This window comes from Phoxinus phoxinus (assembly GCF_949152265.1).
Source record: "Phoxinus phoxinus genome assembly, chromosome: 3".
In the NCBI taxonomy this organism is placed as follows: Eukaryota; Metazoa; Chordata; class Actinopteri; order Cypriniformes; family Leuciscidae; genus Phoxinus; species Phoxinus phoxinus.
This window is the reverse complement of record NC_136878.1, coordinates 21,898,927-21,922,849: the sequence shown is the minus strand read 5'-3', so window position 1 is coordinate 21,922,849 and position 23,923 is coordinate 21,898,927. Positions and strand designations below refer to the sequence as shown.

At 37.0% G+C, this 23,923-nt stretch overlaps 1 protein-coding gene across 6 annotated transcripts in view; it reads left to right on the top strand.

Moving 5' to 3' along the window:
- Positions 1-23,923, top strand: part of arhgef28a (Rho guanine nucleotide exchange factor (GEF) 28a) — an 87,116-nt gene that overhangs the window by 22,991 nt on the left and 40,202 nt on the right. For all 6 annotated transcript variants that reach the window (XM_079608452.1, XM_079608453.1, XM_079608456.1 and 3 more), the window contains exons 3-7: positions 12,263-12,413; positions 13,075-13,575; positions 20,555-20,738; positions 20,888-21,077; positions 22,839-22,899. In XM_079608452.1, coding sequence (XP_079464578.1) covers positions 12,263-12,413; positions 13,075-13,575; positions 20,555-20,738; positions 20,888-21,077; positions 22,839-22,899 — 1,087 coding nt within the window. The remainder of the gene's footprint in view (positions 1-12,262; positions 12,414-13,074; positions 13,576-20,554; positions 20,739-20,887; positions 21,078-22,838; positions 22,900-23,923) is intronic.

Here is a 23,923-nt window from a genome sequence, read left to right as displayed (position 1 = left end):
TTCGGACTCAGTGTGCAATGGCCTTAACGTTACTTCCAAGCAGCCGGCGAAAAAGAGCACAAAAATATAGAATTGAATGGGAAATAGCTGCACAATGTGCTTAGTATGGAGGTTTATTTGTTTCTGTGAGATTTTCCTTGTGCATATATATAATATTTGCTTCTCTTGAACCCTTCAACCTGCATCATTTCAACGTAATTGTGTTTAACAGCAGAATTTGTGGTGAAAAACTACATTAGCCATTTTCCTTGTGCATATATACAGGTTTTGTATTGCTTGAATGCATTATTTGAGTGCAATATTTCCTTTCCAGTGCAAAACAATAATACATTAAAAAAAACAGGTAATATATATAAAATATATATTTTCTTTATTAGCTGTTTTTTTTATGTACTATTGTTTTGCACTGGAAAGAAAGTTAACTAAAATAGAAGTATAATTATATAATATAAAGATATTTGCACTACACATCCTTAAAATGTTGTCAAATTAAATGTCACATGTCACCAACCCCCCACCCCCGCCCCCCGTTCCTTATTTCAATTTCAGAAAGTTGGCAACCCTACTGACACATTGCATCTTGCATACAATATTTTAATACTTAAGAATGTGACAGAATTCATAAAGATAAATTGTTTCATTTTAAAATCTTGTTTTTCGTGTCAAAAATGTTGACTTTGTAGTCAGTCTGTCGTCCTAAAACATGGAAGAAAATTAGCATTTTTCAAGCCGTAAGATTCATGGCATGAGCAACTGGTTTTTAGAATAACATTAACATTACTTCAAGGGTGTGAATTTACTGACAAACATTGTAGTCTATATGGTTTAACTTCTCTGTTCCCATGAAGCGAGTGGGTGTGGACTATTACATGCAGTCATTATTAACGTGTGTGTGTGTGTGTGTGTGTGTGTGTGCTAGCTAGCATAGCCGTGTGTGTGTGTGCTAGCTAGCATAGCCCTGTGTGAGTGTGTGTGCGTGAGTGTGTGTGTGTGTGTGCTAGCTAGCATAGCCCTGTGTGTGTGTGTGTGCCAGGGTGTGTCTGGATATTGTCGGCCCGACCCGAGTCTCACCTGGTGTGTGGAGACATGAGAGGAATGTTTAACGAGTCAAGTCACAGTCAAGGAGAGCATGTTTCAAATCACCTGGTACAGAAAACAACCCAGAGTATATTAGAGCTGTAGCAACTTTTTATTGAAACTTTCATTGACTTTAAATGACGTTACTAGATCTGTGACATCCATTGTTTTTTCTTTTTTTAGAATTCATGATTTACTCACCCTCATGTTGTTCCATACCCAAAATACACTTGTTCGTCTTTGAAACACAAATGAAGATATTTGTAATAAAACCTGAGCGATTTCTGTCCCTCCACTAAAAGTCCATTCATCCAGAAAGATGTATAGCTTCAAAGTTCATATAGACATTGTAAATTAAATCCAAATTAATCAAGCGGTTTAATCCAGGTCTTTTGGAGAGATATAATTGCTTTATGATGAACATATTTCATTTAGACTTTTATTCACATATAAACGCTGATAAGCACACATACATCGAGCACGGTAATCCCAGAATGTTTGTTCCTACTGTATTAGAGCTATAGTAACTTTTCAACTTTGTTTAAATTACATCACTACAGTAGATCTATAATGTCCATTGTTTGTTTTTAGACATACATTGACACTTAATGTAGCATGTTTTCATTTTTGCTTTTATTTGATTTTGACTAAGGTTCTACGTGCTTACAGCTAAATTACTTGAGTTTCATTTAAAGCGTTTTTACAAGCGTTTTTCATTACAAGTGTTTCATCTTTTCTTGTCTAAACTATGAATACATATCCCATCTAGAACACACTAGAGTTGGTTTGTCTAAACTATCAGAATGCAGGGGTTATATAAACGTGTCTTCTTGACTAGTTATAAATGATAAGAAGTACTCATGCTGCGCACAGCAGAGATATGGGGACATGTTTTGTTTCCCAAACATCATTACAGAGATAGTAAAGTCTGGCTCTGTGTGCAGTTTCTTCTGTGAAGTGAGGAGAGCTCTGTTGATGTTTGACTGGAACAAACTGAATTTAGGAAAATGCCTCTGTGTTTATCTGTCAGTATTTTGCCTGATAACACTGAATAAACTGCAGCTAGCGAGCCACAGAGTGCTGATAGTATATGATCCAATAGAGGGAGTTTAGGTTAACCATATTTTTTGCTGGGAATTTCAAATTTGTTTAATCAAATCCTTGTTTAATATTGGCCAACCGACATTTAATTCCAATGTTCACTTAATCTTTAATATTTGGCCATTTCTTTATAGAATTGTTACAGCCACTGTAATTTCTTGAACAAGAATATGTGGACATCAAAACATGCAAACTCAGAGCGAGGGTTTAAACTTTTATACTACTATCGCGATGAAAAGTTTGCATATTTAGGAACATTGATGTATTCTCCTGTTTGTAAATGGTGTAATGATGTGAATTACTGTTCGTGTGGAGCAGCAATTTACTGTGAACTGAGCCATTCTGAGACACACATAACTTACACATGTAAATAATTAAAGTGCATATATATATTAAACCCGCAGGGAATATATTTATTTGATTTAATCGCAGCCTGTGTGAATTCACCATAGCACTATGCTAATATAGTATGTTATACATCTTGCAACCTTAGAAAACTGTCTAATGATGCAGTTTATGGATTCTCATCAGTGGAATGCGCCACTTCTGCTATTTTGCCGGTTACTAGACGCAGGTAATTTGCAATCTAGGATTTTTTTAAATCGAGTACTTGAATTGAATCAATAAATTGTGACAGCCCTAATTAGAATGATTTCTGAAGGATCATGTGACACTGAAGACTGGAGTAAGGATAATTAAAAAAATAAAGCTTTACCTACAGAACAATAAATTACATTTTAAAATACATTATACATATTTCACAATATTACTGTTTGTACTGTATTTTATAATCAAATAAATGTGCCTGGTGAGCATGAGACTTTTTCAAAAAAGTCTTACCCCAAACTTGGTATAGTGTGAAGACAAGTAGATTATGTGCACTGGACAATACTGATAGCAGATGCCAGCAGATGTTCAGCCTTTTACAGCAGGTGAAGTGTTAAGTTATGTGGGTCATTTTGGCTTCTGCATGACTCCCTCAGTTTTGTCATAAAGCATATAGAACTGCGACGCTTCTTTCTTGGATGTCTTTGGAAAACTGCAATCTTTTGAGTCATTTGGAGGCCTTGGGGGACTATTTGGACAATCCTCTCATGTGGCACTATGAGCTTGGAAAGATTCCTGTGCACAGTGTTCTTCCTATTCCTGTGTACTGCTTTGGATATCAGTTGGAATCTCATGGAAGGCATTTCCTCAATGAACACACGATACTCTTTTCTGGTTAAATACTTGCCTACTAAACATGGCTATGAAATTTAGCCAACATCATGTAGATGCATTGAGCAGAACAGCTCCGATAAAAGCAGAATGATTTTTTTGCTGATGTCGACCTAAATAAACCTGCATGGCCACTTTTGTATAAACCATATGTAAGCAGATGTAATAGGAATTTATACTCCCCACGACTGGGTGCTGAAATTTTAATCTTAATCATAATGTCATCAATATCAAATAGTTGCTAGACAATATTTTTCTAATGTGATTAAGCATGTTTATCCAGAAATGTTCAGTTGAACACCTGAGATTTTTATCCTATTTATCTCTCTATAATATCAAAAATATTATTCTGGCAAAGGGTTTGCCTTCTCAGATGATGTAATTTATTACATTTGTGAAATCCTTCATACTATTTTTATCCTCCTTTGGATCCCACAAACTATTTTTATCCTCCTTTGGATCCCACAAACATATTCTAAGATATCTCATTCTTTGAGATTCCTTCCCTGTTTTGTTCGGACAGGAACAACATGATCAAAGAAAATCCAACAGGTGATTAACTCTAACAAAGTAAGAGGACATTTCTAGAAATACTTTTTCAGCTCCCTAAGAAGATTATGCTTTGCACAGACTGCATATTTCATAGCTAGCCAGTAAAGCTTGAGCTATTTTGTCAGGTGGCTTGTCTTTTTGAAAGTCAGCTACATCATATGGCAGCGACTATTTATACTAAGTGAAAATAGCAGCATTTTCTTAGCGATATGCATTTTGCACCAAGTAAAAATAACAAAAGATTCTATTTACACTAAAAATAGCCGTATTTGCTTTGCAACAAGTGTAAATGGTTAGATGCTGTTTATTCTTGCAATGGCAGATACTATTTGCACCTCAGTGTTGTTGTACAATTAACGTTATGCAATAACAGTGTAAATTATTATATTTATTAAAATTATTAAATGTATGCTGCCTTATTGGGACATTATAGCCCTCCCTACACCTAACCCTAAGTGATAAACACTTAAACATACGTTACACTTCCCCCCCCCCCCCACTTTTCAAACATTTTCTTGATTTTCATTGAAAGTAAATGTCTGGGATGGGGAAAAGGGATTAGAGGAAGTTCTGTAAAAGACGAATTCGAAATCTGTTTGATTTGCATCAACATTTTCTGCCATGTGCCTACCCCTACACTATTGCTACTGTTGGCAATGCAGCGTAGTAATTTTGTCTGGCCCAACTAGACATCAGTGGGAGGAGTTTGTGTATATAGCCTCTACCAGCAAGGCGGGCTATTTGCACTTCATTAGACACTCCGTATTGGATGGTTGATGTCAATGACATCTGTATTTGACTAAATATTTATGGTTAACATGTAAAAATAGTGTTGATTTGTCAGTTTAACTTAATGCAGAATGTGTTCTAGCGTCAAATTACAGCAAAAAATGTGGTCTTAAAATATTGTTTCAGTACTGATTATGTGTGTGATCTTCCCAATTTTGAGATGGATTATCTAGAATATCCAGACTGGAACAAGCCTATGGATTTATACTTGCACAAGTAAAAAAAAAAAAACACAGTATTGCATTAAACAATCAGTTGTCAGAATAGTCAGTAAACCCCGAGTTATACTTTAAAACACTGTGTTACGAACCCTTGTGACAAAGTCATCAAAGAGTAACATTGAGGTTGTGATTAAAAGGGCATTGTGATTAGGGGTGGCAAAAGACAAGACGTTACGAATAAATGTGAAAGAAAGATAATTTATTATACAGAAAGGAAACAATTATCCAAAACGATTAATAATAGCAATAATGATAATAATAATAATAATAATAATAGTGACAATAGGTAATGAAAAGTAAACAAAACTCTACAGATAAAAAGATAGTAGATAAATAACCCGAGAGGAAAAGGGGACTTGGTTAGTGAAGCCAAAGAAATGAAAATAACAAAACAAAACTCAATCTAACTTATTGTTAAACCTCTAATCTAACTAGTAAACAAAAGAAAAGAAAAGACAACAAATCTTCAGCGCCGGGCGCCCTAAATAAAGTACTCTAACTAACAAACAAAACATTCAGGAGGTGGCATTCACATTCTTACCTGGGGTGTATATACATTGAGTTTCCTACGTGATGTAGTATGTAAGTCACGTGACATCTAACTGTCCTCTTTCCACTTGTCAAAAGCTTCTCAAAACACTTGTCAAAGCTTCTCAAAACACTTGTCAAAGCTTCTCAAAACACTTGTCAAAAGCTTCTCAGAACACTGGTCAAAAAGGGAAAAACTGAACGTAAAGGGAAAGTGTCATACTAATATTCAAAAACGAGATGGCAACAGAAAAAGAATAACAGGCGAGCAAAAACAACACCAAAGCAGAGCGGCAGAAAACAAGTTGCCTCGTCGCGTTCTTTCAGCGTCCCTTTAACCACTGGCGGGAAGCTTGATTGGCTGCGGGGGAGGTGACGTCCCACAATGGTAGCGAATGATAGCCCTCCAGCAGACTCGAGGTGGAGCGAACCTGAGAATGTGTCAGAAAAAGAGAGAGAGGGAGAGACAGAGACACACAGGCACGCACCACCACGCGGGGACGTAACACACTGTTTAGTCTTCACTGCATGAATTACTAAAGTTGTGATTTTTGTCTTTTCTTTTGTTTGAAGTCCGCGTGAACCGGAAGTTGCAACCGACTTTATCTCAGTGTTGCGACGTATTTCCGAGAGAAACGGAATACTAAATGCGGAAAAATAGTGGGCGTGGCTTTTTTCCAACTAGCACCTGATTAGATCTAGAAAAGTAGGTGTTTCATTCAGCCTGTCTACTGTCAGTTGGAGGGGCGTGATTACGGATGTTAAGCAGACACCAAAACCGTCAAACCTACGTCATCAAGGAAGGTCCTCCAATGCAGAGGGGAGGGGCATTTTCAGATTTTGATGAAAGATTACGAAGCCAAATTTTTTTTGTTCACCACAAAACGATCAATTTAGGCAAACAAAGGAAATATGGTCAATTTTGATTTAATGTGGACTTTAAGACCAAATGCATGGATCTAATATAATGACACGCATCCGATTTCTTTCCCTACTGTTGATTCACTTAAGACTGTCTTTGTAAATACTCACCAAGACGGACATTTAGACACATATATTTGTGTATAGTTGACTGCTTGGGTGTGCGCCTGAAACCCAGAGTATACTTTGCTCGTCCGTGTTCCACTCCGTTTCGCAGCGCACATACAGAAAGTGCGAGGGGATCAGTCTCTTTCTCAGCTTAATGCGCTTTTAATAACTCTTTGAACTTTGAGCAGTAGACTGCATTTTACAACAGTCATGTGACATGATTTGACTGATTTGGACGTTTTGGAGGGGCAAAAGAACACCGCTTTAAAGGAAAGGAATGGCACAATGATCATCTTATCTGGATTATCATGTTTACATAATCGTTGGAAGCCAAAATCGAAACCGAAACTAACATTTGCTTCATCGCACAGCCCTACTGCTGTTGAATTGTTCTTCAGGTGTGTCACCATGCATGAAAGACACATGATATAATTTGGTCAGTCAGCACAGCCTTCTAGTTGGCAGTCATTGCTGTATTTGAACATTATTACGAGGACATATAAGATCGCAATATCTACGATTTGCTTGAAAAGTAGATTGTGGACGTTTCAAGTTTATCACAATATAAAATCATCTGATCGCCCACCCCTAGTATGTTTATTTGATTGAGAGGAACAATCCCTACATAACATCGATCCTGAGTGTTTTTATTATTTATTTAACATAAAATGTATCCATATCACAATCCATAAAACAAACTGTGTTAGCAAATAGTAGAGTAGGAGAGGAACTATTTCCCTATCTGCAAATCTTAACACAGAAAAATGCTGAGACACACAAGCGGTCAGTCACAAACAGCATTCGCCCAGACAGCCCACTATACAAGAGTTCAGAGGTCATAGCACGATAGTTATTTCACATTAAATAATGCCAAATATAAATGTGACATTTAATGATTTTGATTAAAGCATGTTATACATTAACTTATTTTGTGCATTTTATTTCATTCATATACATTTACATTAAAAGGTTTTAAGACATTTGATCATATTCTGCAAAGGCTGTTGATAAACAAAATTTGGAGTTTAGAATGTTAAAATTATGATCGTAAATTGTTTGATGGATGTACATTTATTATGGTGTATAGTAACCCTTCCCTGTGTCATGTAAATAATACAAATAAAATGCATAAAATAAATACGATTATAATATGCTTTACTCATTAAATGTCACATTTATATTTTTCATTATTTGAATACTGTAATATTTCTAGAAATGTCCTCTTTATTAGAGATGATCACCTATGGGATTTCATGATTCATAGTGTTCCTGTCTGAGCAAAACAGGGAAGGAATTATAAGGGGTTATTTCATATTAAAAGAAAACATGTAATTGACCGAACCTTCAGAAAATAAGTGACCATTAATATGTTCATGTTAGTTTCAAAGCTTTGGCACATAAAATATGTGATTTAATTTGTTAGATTTAAATGTAGTTTATCAGATTAGATATTGTAATATATGAAATGCAATGACATCTGAAAAGAATCAACACTGAATAGCAATGCTCACCTAAACATGCATTTGAACATGAATCCTGTTTGAACATGAGAACCCACACACACCCTTCTCAGATGACAGTGGTTATGTCATTGGTAAGGGAACAAACACCTGCAGTCCATAGAGACCAGCAGTGTATTAGTGAGGTGTGTTTCTTCCAGGGGCTAGTCTGTAAACAGGTGCTAGAGACAATAACATCCTCTCATCGATCCAAGGAGTGACTGCAGTAATTCAGCTTCTACTCTTTTCCTCATTAATAAGCCAGCATGACAACGAGACTAAACATGGACAAATCGTGCTCTGGCAAACTCTGTTCCATCTGTTGTATACAATGCGAAATATATTCATGAGGTTGAGTAAATATTGTTGATGGCCATCATTTTCTAAATCGAGCATCGATTTCTAAAATCAGTATTTTGTCTTGTTTTGTCTTGCCAGTAAAAATATCTAAACATCCTTAAACATCCTTACAAGCATTTTCTTGAAGCAAAATTTGTCAGATGTGTGCGTGTGAGATTTATTTATTTGAGCATTTTTTTAACTCAAGTGTTGCAATGCGAAGCAGCTGTTTTTGCTCTGATGCCAGACTTCTTATTCATTTCTTATCAATAATCTTATCTCTTTGTTTGACTCATTTAGTTTCCAAATAAAAGATAAAATAATCAAGTGCCTTTCTGTTTTTAGTATTTAATTTACTGGATTTTCAAAAAATGGGAATTATTAAATTGGAAATCATTTGATATAACATTTTAGCCATAATATTTATGTTCAAGTAGAACAAAAACATGGGTCTGTTAGATTAAGTATTAAGGAGTTGTATACTGCCATAAAAAGACAGCAGGATTGTGTGGGGGGGAGAGGAACGCTTTGAATCTGTGCGGTTGCAAGACCGAGTGAGGAAAGAAAAGATAGGAGCAGAGAGATGGACGGAGAGAATCCCATTCTCATCATTCATCCCCATATGAAGTGCAGTGCCTAAAGAGGAAAGACCTTAACTTTCCCTCATTCCCACACCAAACCTGCTGTGTATCCCTCCTCTCTCCCTCCATCACTATTTCTGCAGGGCCCCTTAAATGACAGGAAGTGAGGGAGACGTCTGGTGAAGGAAGGCAAACAATCAAACGGGGGCTTTATGTTGAATGGAGGGAGAAAGAGAAAAGTGCCTTGTCACACACATGCCCACGGCGAGACTGCATTTACTGTTAACTTCCCTCTTTTACTGGGTGTTTCTTTGATCCAGGGTCTGTTCAATGAAATTGAAGCGTGGAATTATGGGTAAATGTCTGTGGGCCGTGTGTGTGTTGGTAAGTGCGTGTGAATGCCTGCATTGATGATGGATGATTGTGCTTTTGGATATGTTATTTTTCGTGTGCTTGTGTTGATATACACTGTTGCTCTGTTTTCTTTCAGGATAACTTTCCATGCTTCTGGTTGTGACTCTTTATTTCTCATGTATTTAGCACACTTGTTCTTTGTTTATTGTAATGTTGATACCATTCTGTATACATGTCAGTAGACAGTATTGCATATGAACATAAAGTGTCCATTTCATAGCAATTACAAATATTATGCATATATGATTTTTATAAAATTATTATAATTTGAATACAATTTCTCCTCCATGAGATCAGTCAAAACATGGGGTTGTATATTTTGATTGGAGGAGGAAAATTGAACTATTCATAGTTGATATTATTCACTGAAACAATAGAGCCGTGCTCTGTACTAATCAAGATGTATGACCTTATGCTTTTGATAATGAGACCGGCCTCTGATTAATCACCCTAATTACCTAGTCATCAGTTATGACTCCTAATATGAAATAAACACAAATCTGTTTATTCAAAGTCTCATGATTCCCATATTCGAACTTTATTCTAAAAAACAATACCAGTTTATTCCACCAATTAGACTTTGTACACGCTTCCTAAAGAATTTTAATTCACAAAAAGCAAATGTGTTTCATAACCAGTCTCAATACCAGCACAGAGACGGTTCATTTGTCTCTCATAGAGCCAGTCTGACGGTATGTTGATCTGCAACAGCTGCATCGGAGACAAAAAAGAAGAATTGACATAAACAGTCAGCCTCTGTGTAGACTTCAGATACACTTTAAATGAAGAATTACACACACACACACGCACGCACATTGGGTTTTCATGTTTTACTGAGACTTTTAATAGACAATGATTTTTATACTGCACAAACCAATGATGTGCAGTGGTGCTCTGAAATGAGCAGGCAATGTTTTTTTTTGTTTTTTTTATAAATCAAATGTAAATTGTTGTCCCAGTTATGACTGAATGAATGAGGCATTTATATAGCACTTTCATATGTACTCTGCACACCCAAAACAATCATATCAGGGGATCTCTCCTCAACCACCACCATGCTTATGCATTATGCTTAATGTTGTCACATTTTCCTGGTTAAATATTACTTTACAAATATTTGTGTTTATATTAACATACTTTTACATTTTCAAAGAAGATCACTTAGTGTGCTTTATATAATTTCCTCATTGGGACCAAAAAATGTCCACAAGGATTTCAGATATTGCCATCTTTGTTGGGTCATTTTTTCCCCATAACATAGGGCTTTACCAGGAACCAGAAATATATTTATAGTTGTAGTCAAAATGATTCAACCCCCATTGAGCTTGCACAGTAAAGCGCGTACTAAACGCATGACAGAACTCCACGATGCATACCACAACTGAGCCAAAAGCACAAGAAAAGTCGGCTTCAATTTGCTCAAAATCATATAAATACCTGAAGTTTTAGGATTATTTTCGGCCCTATAGATGGCATAGAAGAATGAAGCATATGCTGAAAAGAACACTGTCTACAGTTAAGCATGGTGGTGCTCAGTGATGCTCTGGGACTGCTTTGCATCCTCTGGCACTGGAAACCTGCAGCGCGTGGAAGGCAAAATGGATTCATTTTTATATATCAGGATATACCTTTCCAAACAGGACAATGATCCCAAGCATACCTCAAATTCCACCAAGGCTTGGTTGCAGAAGAAGTCCTGGAAGATTCTACAGTGGCCATCAGTCACCTGACTTGAACACCATAGAAAATCTCATGAAATGCAGAAGATCTCTGGTGGGTTTTGAAAAAAGCATGCAATCCCAAGAATATTACTGAACTGGGGGCGATTGCTCATGATGAATGGGCTAAGATTCCTCAGAAACTCTGCCAGAAGCTGGTGTCTGGTTATACATCTTGTTTGCAGTAGGTCAGGACAGCAAAAGGGTGTACTAAGTACTAAATATGCTTGCCATAAATGGGTGAATTTTGAGACTGCAGAAGTCATAAGTTGCATTTTCAGTTGAATATGGGGAAACCACTTTTTCACTATTTCAATTACTTTTGTTTGATTTATTCATTGGAAACAGCTGAAAGTGTGTGGTGGTTTGTCAATAAACCTGATTTGCAATGGGATTGAATCATTTTGGTTACAACTGTATACATAAATTTAACAAATGAGGCTGTTCCCAAAAGGAGATTTTTGTCAGGTTTAGCTCACTTCTGGATAAAAATGGGTCCCCAAAATATGATTAAGTAGGTACACACACACTTATCCTTAAAATGCATGTATAACTAGTATAGTGTTTTTTGTTGTTCATTATCTACGCAAGTTGAGGGTTTAGGACAGAAAGCTTCCGTAAAATGCCCCAAAAAAGTGTGTTTTGGTTTTGTTTTCTCTCTGGTAGGATTGAGCACTTGGGAACTTGTCTGGGTTTAAGGGAAGGTGTTTTTTTTGGTTTAAATTTACATCATGATTGAGCTATGTCCTTTGCTGTGGTATAACCAAATTTCTATGCAAACAACTTTCAGGAGGAGCTTAATGTTCAGTGAGCAAACGAAAAAGGCTGGCGATGATGGAGAACATTTCATATCCTCCTTTTTCACCTAATGCTGCAAAATCAAATATATTGGAAGTGCAGATTGCCCTCATATGGTATCAATCTACAGTGTGCTCCACCACTGCAGCACTAGACTTCACATTAACAGCATTAACAAGCTAATAAATAAAAAAAATGAAGTTTCATTTTCATTTTGGCTAACATGACATTTGATTCATTGAAATGTACTGGCATGAAAAATACACTCCATTTCCAGAATTGTTTAACGAATCCATTATGCCATGCTGTGTGTAACAGAAAATATGTGTGGATGTAATTGTGCCTCTCTCTCTCTCTCTCTCTCTCTCTCTCTCTCTCTCTCTCTCTCACACACTCAGGGTCAGGTGGAGGTCTTTGTGAGGCTGCAGGTGACTCCGTGTGTTCAGGAGGAAGCAGACTACTATGTGGTCGTTGTGGGCTCGTCCCTTCACCATGTAACTACAGCTCACAGGGCCGAGGATCAAGGCTTACTTAGATTCACTGTGCCTGGTGAGACACTGAATAAATCATGGGGTGTCATACATAAACTTTTTTGTTGAATATGTAAAGACCTATTCACACCAACAGCGATAACTACAACTATATTAGTCAACACCAACACATTCTGTTTAATCTACACTTGTGCTGCAGTTGTGACAAAATATTCTGAAAGTGATCTCATTCCTCTGTCTTTAACTTTGTGGTGTGGACTTGCCTATTTTCACATAATTAGAATGATTATTAAAACTTTATAGTTATTGTTATAGTTGATGTCCTTGGGGTGAAAGCCTGTAAGGGGATTTCCTGTTGACATGGAAACCAGGATATCACTGGCGTGCTTGTTTGTATTTGGTGAGGTGTTAAGAATTTGTTTTCTATGGAATACATTTGTTTCTATGGAAACAAAAGTTAAGTTACCTGATGGTTTTAAGTGTCAGGGAAAGTAAAAAGCCAGTGGCTGATTTCTCCTAAATCAAGACAGTAACACAAGACAATACTGTGATGTGTAAATATTTAGCCTTTTAGTTTTTAGTCCCTAGATAGGACTTTCCCTTTTCAGTAGGCTGTAGCCTTTACTATTTACACTATTTTATAGGCACCTCCAGATAAACATGCGAAGTGTAGTGTATGAGTGGTCTCACCTAACCTGTCTCACCTTTTCTCCATCAAGGTCACAATGTTCCAGAGAAAGTATCTGTGGAGGTCTACTGCTTCACGAGGAACAGCGGAAGTCCCATCAGCCCCATCTGCCATTCAGGAGAGCTCTCTCTGGAATACATACAGGATAAGGCACAAGAGGTGGCGAAGCAGCTGATCAACTTTGAGCCCTTGACATCCAGCAGCCATCAGGATATCCTAAGGAACTTCTGCCCTGAGAAAAGGTTTTCATCCGAGATGAATCATTTAGAACAGATTGACCAGCTTGGGACAGATTGGATTTGTGATCCAAAGGAATTATTTCCATTGGAAAGCCTAGCAGAGACAGAACTAGGCCACAATGTTTGTGAGCAGCAGATTTTCAGCCAGAGCAAAGCTCCAGGAACACCAGAGTGTGATCCGGAGCACAGACACACAGTGGGACAACACAGTGCTGCTGATGAAAAAATCACACAGGCCTTGGCTAACTTGCACTTTCTGGGATGGGACAGCCAAGCTGGACAGGAGAAGCAAGGTCAGTCACTTACAGTTTGTACAAATAGATTTAGCAAAGTCTTCAATTAGCTTTCAGAACAAAAGAGCACCCTTAAAGCACCATAATCCAGACTGTGATTATATTCATGTGATTTGTGTTTTGGAAACATAATCATCTTTCTGAAATGTTTAGAGCCTCTTGTGATCTTTACAGATGTGCCATATTGCCATTTAAGATAATGCTTGAATGGGTTGCATTATCCATTTGTAACTAACAGGTTTAGATATGTATAATAGCTCTGCACAGTGTTTGTTATGGTTCGTTAGTGGAACATAGGGTTAAATTCAACAGCCCTTTAGTTACAACTGAGTAACTCTAACTAATAGTGTTTTGTATTCACTTAGAAGCTAGACTCATCAAGATGAGTGGGTTTAAGTTCCTGGGCCAATGTTCACTACCACGAATCTGTGCATAATACAATACAATACAATACAATACAATACAATACAATGCAATGCAATGCAATGCAATACAACACAACACAATTACAATACAGGTGCTGGTCATATATTTAGAATATCATGAAAAAGTTTATTTAATTCAGTAATTCCATTCAAAAAGTGAAACTTGTATATTATATTCATTCATTACACAGACTGATATATTTCAAATGTTTATTTCTTTTAATTGTGATGATTATAATTGACAACTAATGAAAATCCCAAATTCAGTATCTCAGAAAATTAGAATATTACTTAAGACCAATACAAAAAAAGGATTTTTAGAAATGCTGGCCAACTGAAAAGTATGAAAATGAAAAGTATGAGCATGTACAGCACTCAATACTTTATACGGCTCCTTTTGCCTGAATTACTGCAGCAATGCGGCGTGGCATGGAGTCGGTCAGTCTGTGGCACTGCTCAGGTGTTATGAGAACCCAGGTTTCTCTGATGGTGACCTTCAGCTCTTCTGCATTGTTGGGTCTGGCGTATCACATCTTCCTCTTCATAATACCCCATAGATTCTCTATAGGGTTAAGGTCAGGCGAGTTTGCTGGCCAATTAAGAACAGGGATACCATGGTCCTTAAACCAGGTACTGGTAGCTTTGGCACTGTGTGCAGGTGCCAAGTCCTGTTGGAAAATGAAATCTGCATCTCCATAAAGTTGGTCAGCAGCAGGAAGCATAGTGCTCTAAAACGTCCTGGTAGACGGCTGCGTTGACCTTGAACCTCAGAAAACAGTGGACCAACACCAGCAGATGACATGGCACCCCAAACCATCACTGACTGTGGAAACTTTACACTGGACTTCGAGCAACGTGGATTCTGTGCCTCTCCCTCTCTTCCTCCAGACTCTGGGACCTTGATTTCCAAATGAGATGCAAAATTTGCTCTCATCAGAAAAGAGGACTTTGGTCCACTGTGCTTTATTAAAGGAGAACTCCGGCGCAAAATGAACCTTTGGTCTAATTACACATGGTTACCTAGTCAACCGTTATCTGAGATTTGTTTTCATGATTATCGAATGTAAATAGTTTTATCTCTAAAAACAGTTTAGCCTATAACGCTTGTATAACGCTAGTATATAGGGCATTGAGTAATGACAAATACAAATCGCTTGTTAATACCACTAACAAGGCTCAAAATAGCCCCACACTAACACGGTAGCATAATGAGGGTCCCTACCTTCAAACCGAAGCATTGAGAACTTTGACAGTGTCCAGACAGTTTAATAAGAAGATATTTTATACATACAGTCAACTTCGCTGGACCATATGAGATTCTACACAGTTTCAGCGCATTTGGATCGGCGTTTGGAGATCGACTGGTAGAGACTGTTTTTCAAAGATGGCTTCTGCCTGTATACGCGAAGTTGACTGTATGTATAAAATATCTTCTTATTAAACTGTCTGGACAAATCTCAGATAACGGTTGACTAGGTAACAATGTGTAATTCGACCAAAGGTTAATTTTGCGCCGGAGTTTTCCTTTAAATCCAGAGTCAACGCAGCTATCTACAGGACATTTTCAGAGCACTTCATGCTTCCTTCGTTTTCCAGATTTGCACCTGCCCACACTGCCAAAAGAACCAAAACCTGGTTCAATGACCATGGTATTACGGTGTAATTACTGTGTGATTTCATGTAATATTAAAATTTTCTGGGATTTTGATTTCGTGGGTTTCATAAGCTGTAAGCCATAATCATCAAAATTATAACAAATAAAGTCTTGAAATATCTCACTTTGCATGTAATGAGTCTATATAATATATTAGTTTCACCTGTAGAAATAAATCAACTTTTTGATGATATTCTAATTATATGACCAGCACCTGTCATATCAATGATCTTGTCATCAGCATGTTTTATGATTAAACAAATTTTTTTTGTGTGCATTGGGGATTTCCAGTATGAGGAAACTCTATTGTGTCAGAGCAGTTTATCAGGAGGATGAGTGTTAGGAGCATGCTTCTCATGTGACAGACAGCCAATATAAACAAACAGTGATATAAACTTAAATAGAGAACAATAATATGACTAATCTTACTGGCCACATTTCAGAGCACAGATACAGCAAATCCTTTTTTTGTTGGAATGGATTATTTCATTTTCTGTTTCTTTGTATTTAAAAAAAAATTAGTAGGTGTTAAGTTTTTCATTGATAATCTTTTTGTGTATTCACTTTCTTCGTGTATTTACTGTTTGGCTTTAATATGTACTTCGCTTTAATAACAGTAGAATAATTCACCTGAGTTAGAAACTTAATACTCCCTGTGAATAATATTAAATAAATCTGATGATCCTCACATGCATGTTGGTATAAAAAAACTGTTCACTGCGGAACATTCGGTAATGAAAATAGCTCCATATTTTTGGATTGTATCAATATGTACACTGTTGTTAAAAAATTATTAAAATGGTAAGATTTTTTAAACGTTTTAAAAGTCTCTTCTGCTCACCAAGGCTTCATTTATTTGATCCAAAATGCAGCAAAAACAGAAATATTGTGAAATAGTTTTACTATTTAAAATAACTGTTTTCTATTTAAATATATTTTAAAATGTAATTTATTCCTGTGATCAAAGCTGAATTTTCAGCAGCCATTACTCCAGTCTTCAGTGTCACATGATCCTTTAGAAATCATTCTAATATGCCGATTTGCTGCTCAAGATACATTTATTATTATTATTATCAATGTTGAAAGCAGTTGTGTACAATTACTTTACAGGATTCTTTGATAAATAGAAAGTTCAAAAGAACAGCAATTATCTGAAATAGAAAGCTTTTGCAACAAATGATCAACTTTTGATCAATTCACTTTTGATCAATTTAATGCATCCTTGCTGAATTTTTTTATAAAAAAAAAAAAACGACTAACTAACCCCAAACTTTTGAATGGTAGTGATAATGTGTGTGTATATATATATATATATATATATATATATATATATATATATATATATATATATATATATATATATATATATATATATATATAAATAAATAAATAATTATGGAGCTCTGTTGGGGTGAGAATGGATAATATGCCCATTCCATCATGGAACATTAACTAATTTCTTGAACAGTGAGAAGGGAAAGATTTAAAGAATGTCGGTAGTGCACATGGGGCCCCTTACATAACACTAGTGATTGTTTGCGGTAAATTGCACCGCTGAATTAGCGTTCATTTCATTGCTATGGCGTGTCAGCTTCAATTAAAGACAGCACTCTTTAGCAACATTCTTGCTACTCTCAGGGAAAGTAAAATAACAGCAATTTATCTCGCAAGCATTATTCAATTTTTAATGTATTAAAACAACCTGGACATTTTCATATTGGATATGAATATGTTTATCCAATCCTTTAAATTGATCGGATCCATTCCCCTGAGATTGTTGTTGGAAGTTTGCTAAGATAAACAGTTTTAGAAAGATTCACTTATACATTTCACCAACAAAGCAAATCAAACAACAGCAATCCTTTATAACAAATAACTGGTCCGGTTTCTGCAACTTCTTGCAAAATATATTAGTGATGTACTTGCAGAAATTGTAAACCAAGAGCAGTGTGATTTTTGCTATGGAAATGTTGCTTTATCTCACTGACACTTCTCTTTGAACAGTGGTTCAACTACCGTCAATATGAGCAAAGAATCATAGACATCTGTTCAATCAATTACTGTGTGTGTGCGCTGTGTTTTACAAACACACCAGTCCGGTTTAGAGTCCCCTCTTTAGTTTATCTGTCAACACCCAGTAACTTGTCCTCAGTTCCACTGAACAAGAACAAAGAAAATAATCCCACACCTATAAAAGGCTTTATGCACTTGATTCTTTATCGTGAACCTCCTGATTTTCATTCAAATGAAGATTGCATATTGTGAGTCCATGGTGGAAATCATTCTGAGTTTGTGTTTGTCGTGATTACCTGATGAGCAGGTTTTGACTCAGATCTTCACATTTTACCCTTAAATATTTGTCGCACACACATAGACCTGTCACGATAACTACTTTTTGTTAAGCGATATATCGTCCCAGAAATAATTGCGATAAACTATATTATTGTCATTTTAAGACCATTTTATGCCATTGAATATATAACCCTAATATAACAGCATAATAATGCAAGTTGGCCTACACACTTTAAAATGACAACCTTTTAATTCTTTGTTTTTTAAAAGTTGAACTTCTTTTAACTTGAGCGCCACATGTGTTATGCATGAGATGCTGCAAAAGAAGCGCAACGGTCAAACATGTCTGTTTACATAGAAAAACAATGGAAAAACAGTGCAGTGGAATGCAAAAAACTTATTCTCTATGAAAATGAACTAGACACTCTCAACTGCTGCGCCCCTTGTGGAACGGCCTTAACACTCGCCATTCTGAGTTTTGACATTTATACATGCACCGGAGCAGGGGATTGCGGCTTTGAAATCGAGTCCTTATTGAAATCGGACTTATTCTTCCACACTGTCTGTAGTTGTCAGGAAAACACTATAATACCTCAAATGGCGACTTTTTTTTCACCTGTCGATGACCGCTCTGTGTATGAAGGAACTGCCCGAGAACCACTTTGGCCTCCATTACGGAAAACAAACAAGATGACAGCACAATTGAGTAAAATGTTGGTGACATTCATTATCATGTAAACATATAGTAATGGGCGATATATTGCATCACAAAAAATTATTGAGGTCTTGTACATTTTTGCGATATATTGATTATTGCGACAGGCCTACACACACACATGTGTTGTAGTTTGAGGGCCAGCTTGGATTAAATAAGTGAATTTGTGTATTTTACTCTTCAAATCATCCTACAGGCTGATTGGACTCCTCCATGTATCGTGTTACATGTTTAGCCCTTGGACCATGTCTTCCTTATATATTGCAGAGACCATGTGCAAAGTGCTTTCCATACTGCATGTTTATGACCAGATGTGGACCACACAGAGATTAGCTGTCCGTTTGAACTACAATCGATGTGAGAGTCCACCAGGGTATTATGGTCTGACTCTATTATTTCTTAGACCAGTGGTTCTCAACCAGGGGTTCGGAGCACACTAAGGGGCCTCAGGATGACATAAAAGTATTTCAATTAATAAATTATTATTAGTTTATTAACATATTCTAAATTTAATCTAAATTAAAATGCTAAAAATAAACAAAATTAAGAACTTCAAACTGAAAACCATATATATTTCATATATCATTCTGCAATACAAAACATAATTTATGAAATCACAAAATTAATTTTGGTTAATAATTGTATGTTAAATATTTTTTTTTAACACAATTATATTTTTTAAATAAAAAAAGATTGAAAACAAGCTGCTTTGTCATCATAATCACTGCAGAACTGCCAGATCTATCATAGTGAATGTGGAGGGGGGACCTTCGAATATTGTCAAAAAGTTTGAGAACCACTAAGACGGCACTAAACCTGTTATCAGACTACTGCTTATTTACACAGAGCACAAAGCACAGATAGGCTCACAAATAGCAAAACATGTCTTGTGTGCATCTGAGTGCTAATTTATAATAATTGGTTGGTACAAAATTAGGCTACATTCGACAAAACTTCCATCTGGGAGCATCTAGAGATGGCAGGAATTCATAGGTAAAGTAATCAGTTTTTATTTATTTTTATTCTAGAAATGTAAAAGGCTTTATTTTAGAACTAGGTTTAGCAAGTAGTAATTAGAATTAGTGTCATACAAATAATTTGAAATTTGTCTGTGATAATATACTGTGTATTCTTCAACTAAAAATGATTTCTGTCAGGACCACTATCGTCAAAGACGATTGACAATTAGCATACAGTGAGGATTAGCGGTATGGTTCTGTTCTGGGCAAGAACTCCTGCGCATCCATGCAGCCTAGAGTGGATAAGAGCAGCAATAACCCCCCTTAGGGTAAACAGAACAGAACCAACATGAATGTATGCAAATATATTTAATTCAAGATTAGTACAACAAGTAGAACATAATTAGAAAATGTATTCTGATTCAAGGGGAATCAGAATGCCAAATCTTGACTGTCGAGAGGAGGAGCTGGGGAGGGAGGAGGGTAATTCGCTCCTGAGAAACGCGATAGCTGCTGATAATACTGACGGAGCTTATATATGTATACGGTGATAGGCGTCGTATTCCTATAGGTAGACGTGGATCAGCTGAGAGTCCGCTGATGTGAGCTTGACTAACGTGACCTGCCAGAACTGACGCTACGCTTGATATTTATTGAAGGGGAAAAATAATTTCAGTTGTTGGGGGACATCAGAAGCACAACTGTACAGGGTTTTGGGATGCAGTCATACTAGTGTAATGAAAAATAAATTATACTAAAGAAGACTAAATCTGAGTGTAGAATAAAAGAGAATTTGGTCGTGCATCACTGAAAAGCATGAAGCGCGCTCTTTACAAATTGCAGTATCATGCACACACATAGTACAAATCCTTTAATGCTTGTGCACCTACATGATTTCCAAGTCTGATCACTTATCGTTCTGTGTCTCTTTCAGATCTCCTTCCCAGGGAAACGCCTCTACATGTGGCCGTACGTTTGGGTTTCCCGCACCTCAGTCACTTCCTCCTCCAGGAGTCTGAAGGTCAGAGGATGGTTTCCATAGCCGACGACAAAGGGCAGAGTCCCCTCACACTGGCTCAGAAGCATGGAGACCCAGTGATCATCAGCGCTCTAACAGAGTGAGTCACTCCGTCCAGCATGACACAATATACTATAATTAGATTACATCTTAAAAAGATCCATTAATCACTGATATGTCACCTCAGTCATTGATCAAGTGTACAGTGTGGGCTGAGTTTCATGTGCCCTATGACTGTGTTATGATCAGTCCCTCGAGTAGCAGTGCATGGAGGCCAGTGTGGATGTGTCAGATGTGGACTGATGGCTCTCACCAGCTCCGTATCTGTCCCATCACCAAATCTACTAGCCTGACTGTCAAACACGGCACACAGATAGATGCACAAAGCAGCATCCAGCTGTTCAGAGAGAAGAGCAGAGAGCCGGATACACTCGCACGGGTGAGTCTGCATTTCCACATGTACACAAATTTCAAGGAAAATCTTTTTTTGCTTCCTATCTTTTCTTGTGGAGCTATCTAAAGAATGTGGAAAGCTCATGGTTACTGTTTTGTAAAAGGAAGGATTTAGATAAACAACAGACAGGAACAGATGACTATTTTAACTAATATTTGGGGATTATTTTCAGGTTATAAAAACTGCTAGGATAAACCTAAACAGTCTGGTTTCAATTTTGATTTTCACTGTTAATTGTGATCTCTAAAATCCTTGGTAATTTTTTATATCTTCCCGAAAAAGGAGAGGGTAAAGAGACATAAAAATTGTTTTTATTAAGTTTAACAGTAAGCATTTCGGATATTTTTTTTGCTTTTGAAGAATTTGTTACCAGTTAAAAGTAAGCTGTATTTCTTGTGCCATTAAAAAATAGAAGTGCAAAAATTATGGCTGGTTTTGAACAGGTTTCACAAAAACTCCCCCAATCTGCCAGTCATTCAGATCAAGGGGCCAAGGGTCAGCTGACTAGCATAGACTTATTAGCCGCTGCTGGTAGATGCTGTAACTACACCATCTGGACTCCAAAATCATCTTTCTCTATTGCCCGTTATTCCAAAGGATTCCCAATTAGCTGTCTATTCTAAATAAATAAACTTTATATAATATAAGAACAGTTTTCTGTATGTGCTAGCTAACATGTCTTTTTAAAAAGGGCGGGTACCGGTGTTTCGTATGGCATGCATTCGGCCAATCAACGTACTCCTATTCCTATTGTGCTGGGTTAGACCCTCCTCTGAAGTAGGAGCTAATTTAGTGCTCACAAAAGGCGTTCCTAAAACCCAAATCGTTCCCAGTTCCTGTAGCATGTTCCTGTGATGCGATCATGCCAAAAAGCTGGTATATCGTCCAAAAGTTATATGAAAACGTACCTCTGGTGCAAAAAAATATTATTTTAATTGCACTGCAGGTAAAATAATCCCCTGTTAGAAATACACCTCTCAGCTGTCACCCCTCTCTCTACCCTCCATTTTTCATTGGCCGTCTAGAAATAAACTGCTAAGGGCAGGTTACAGGAGAATGATGTGTGAAAGAGTTTTATGAGCATATAAATGACTCAAGTCATAACTTTGGAAACTTTTATTACAGTTTACAGTATCATTTACAGGTGCTTTGTGCAGCAAACTGGTATTTCTCATATTACAACTGCAGGCAGACATAGCAAGATCACCAGAGAGATTACAAGTGCTGTAAATCATGCACCTGTGATGTTTTTCTAAACTATGTGTAATTGTACATTGTTTAAAAAGTAAATATACATTACCGGTTAAAGGGTTTTTTGTTTTTGAAAGAAGAGGCTGCATTTATTTGATCAAAAATAAATAAATAAATAACTGTTTTATATTATATTATTATATTTAAAAAAAATTATTCCTGTTATGGCAAAGCTGAATTTTCAGCATAATTACTCCAGTTTTCAGTGTCACTTGATCCTTCAGAAATCATTCTAATATACTGATTTAATGCTTAATAAACATTCCTTCTTATTATCAATGTTGAAAATTGTCTAATTCATAGGTGTATCAACCCATAACAAAATGTGAATTTATGGTCAGACCTGAAGTGTTACAGCTATTTCTTTTCCATTATGTGAATTATTCACAGTGCATTTTAATCAGAAATCCACATTTTCTTCTTGATCCAAACCTTCATTCCACTGATGTCAAACACAAATGTGATTCTGTATCAATCTTGACACGCGTGTTCCAGGTGGTGCGACTGAGCGACTCGTCTGAGGGGAGTGCGCACACCTCTGATGTATGTAATGCAGGTAAGTCAGAGCTCATTTCAATGCATTTTATCCCAATTCACAGACTGTATGTCTGTCAACATTTTTGCCCTTGTTAGCAATAATGAACTCAATCCAACTATTAAGCTAAAATGTTACAGTTTAAGATTTCAACTGATATTTGTGGGTTTCTGGAAATGAGATATAAGCCGTGTGGTGAGAATTCAAACTCCACAGGATCACAGCTGGCCATAATGTTCATATTATTATTTTTCACTTTATTTTACTCCTCCTGTCTTGGGTTTATTTTATGACTAGTTTCTATATTTTGCTCTCGCCAAGGTCTTATCACGTTTCATCCTGCTGATGTGATAAATGTTCCTCTCTCCTGGCTCTCACCCACCCTCAATCCTCCTCCTGTTATTCCACTTTTTCTGTTTGTCTCTTGTTCCTTTCCCTCTTCTTGACCCCAGTCCCCCCCCCCCCCCCCCCTCTCTCTCGCGCGCTTACTGTCTGTCACTGTGAGTTAGGTCTGGCAGGGTTGTTGGAGTACATTGGGTGAATTTGGCTCAGTCAGGAGGACATTGTGGTAGAATGTGGGATGAGGAGCACACACACACACACACACACACACACACACACACACACACACACACAGAGCAGTCTTTGTGAGGGACCTCCGGCTGGTTTCCCAAACATGTCCAGTATGAGGAGACACATTCCTTCTGGGTGGGCTGAGAGACAGAGACACTATATGTTTGGGAGGGGTAGGACAGGACAAATCGAGAGAAATAATCTGCCTACAGTTGGACTAATGAAGAAAAAAATGGCATGATGTTGTAAATGCTATAAAGAGATGCATATAGAGATTGCCAGCTTGTGTTGACAGCAGGAGCCTCAGCAGGTTTGGTCTCTGTAACCTTTTGACCTTAAAGGGATACTTCACCAATTGACCCTTCGCAGGGAGCTTGATTGACAGGTGATCTGACCAATCATACTTCGCCATCCGCCATTTTGTCTGACAAAACAGTCAGGAGAGTTAGTAGATTAACATTGGAGGATTTGA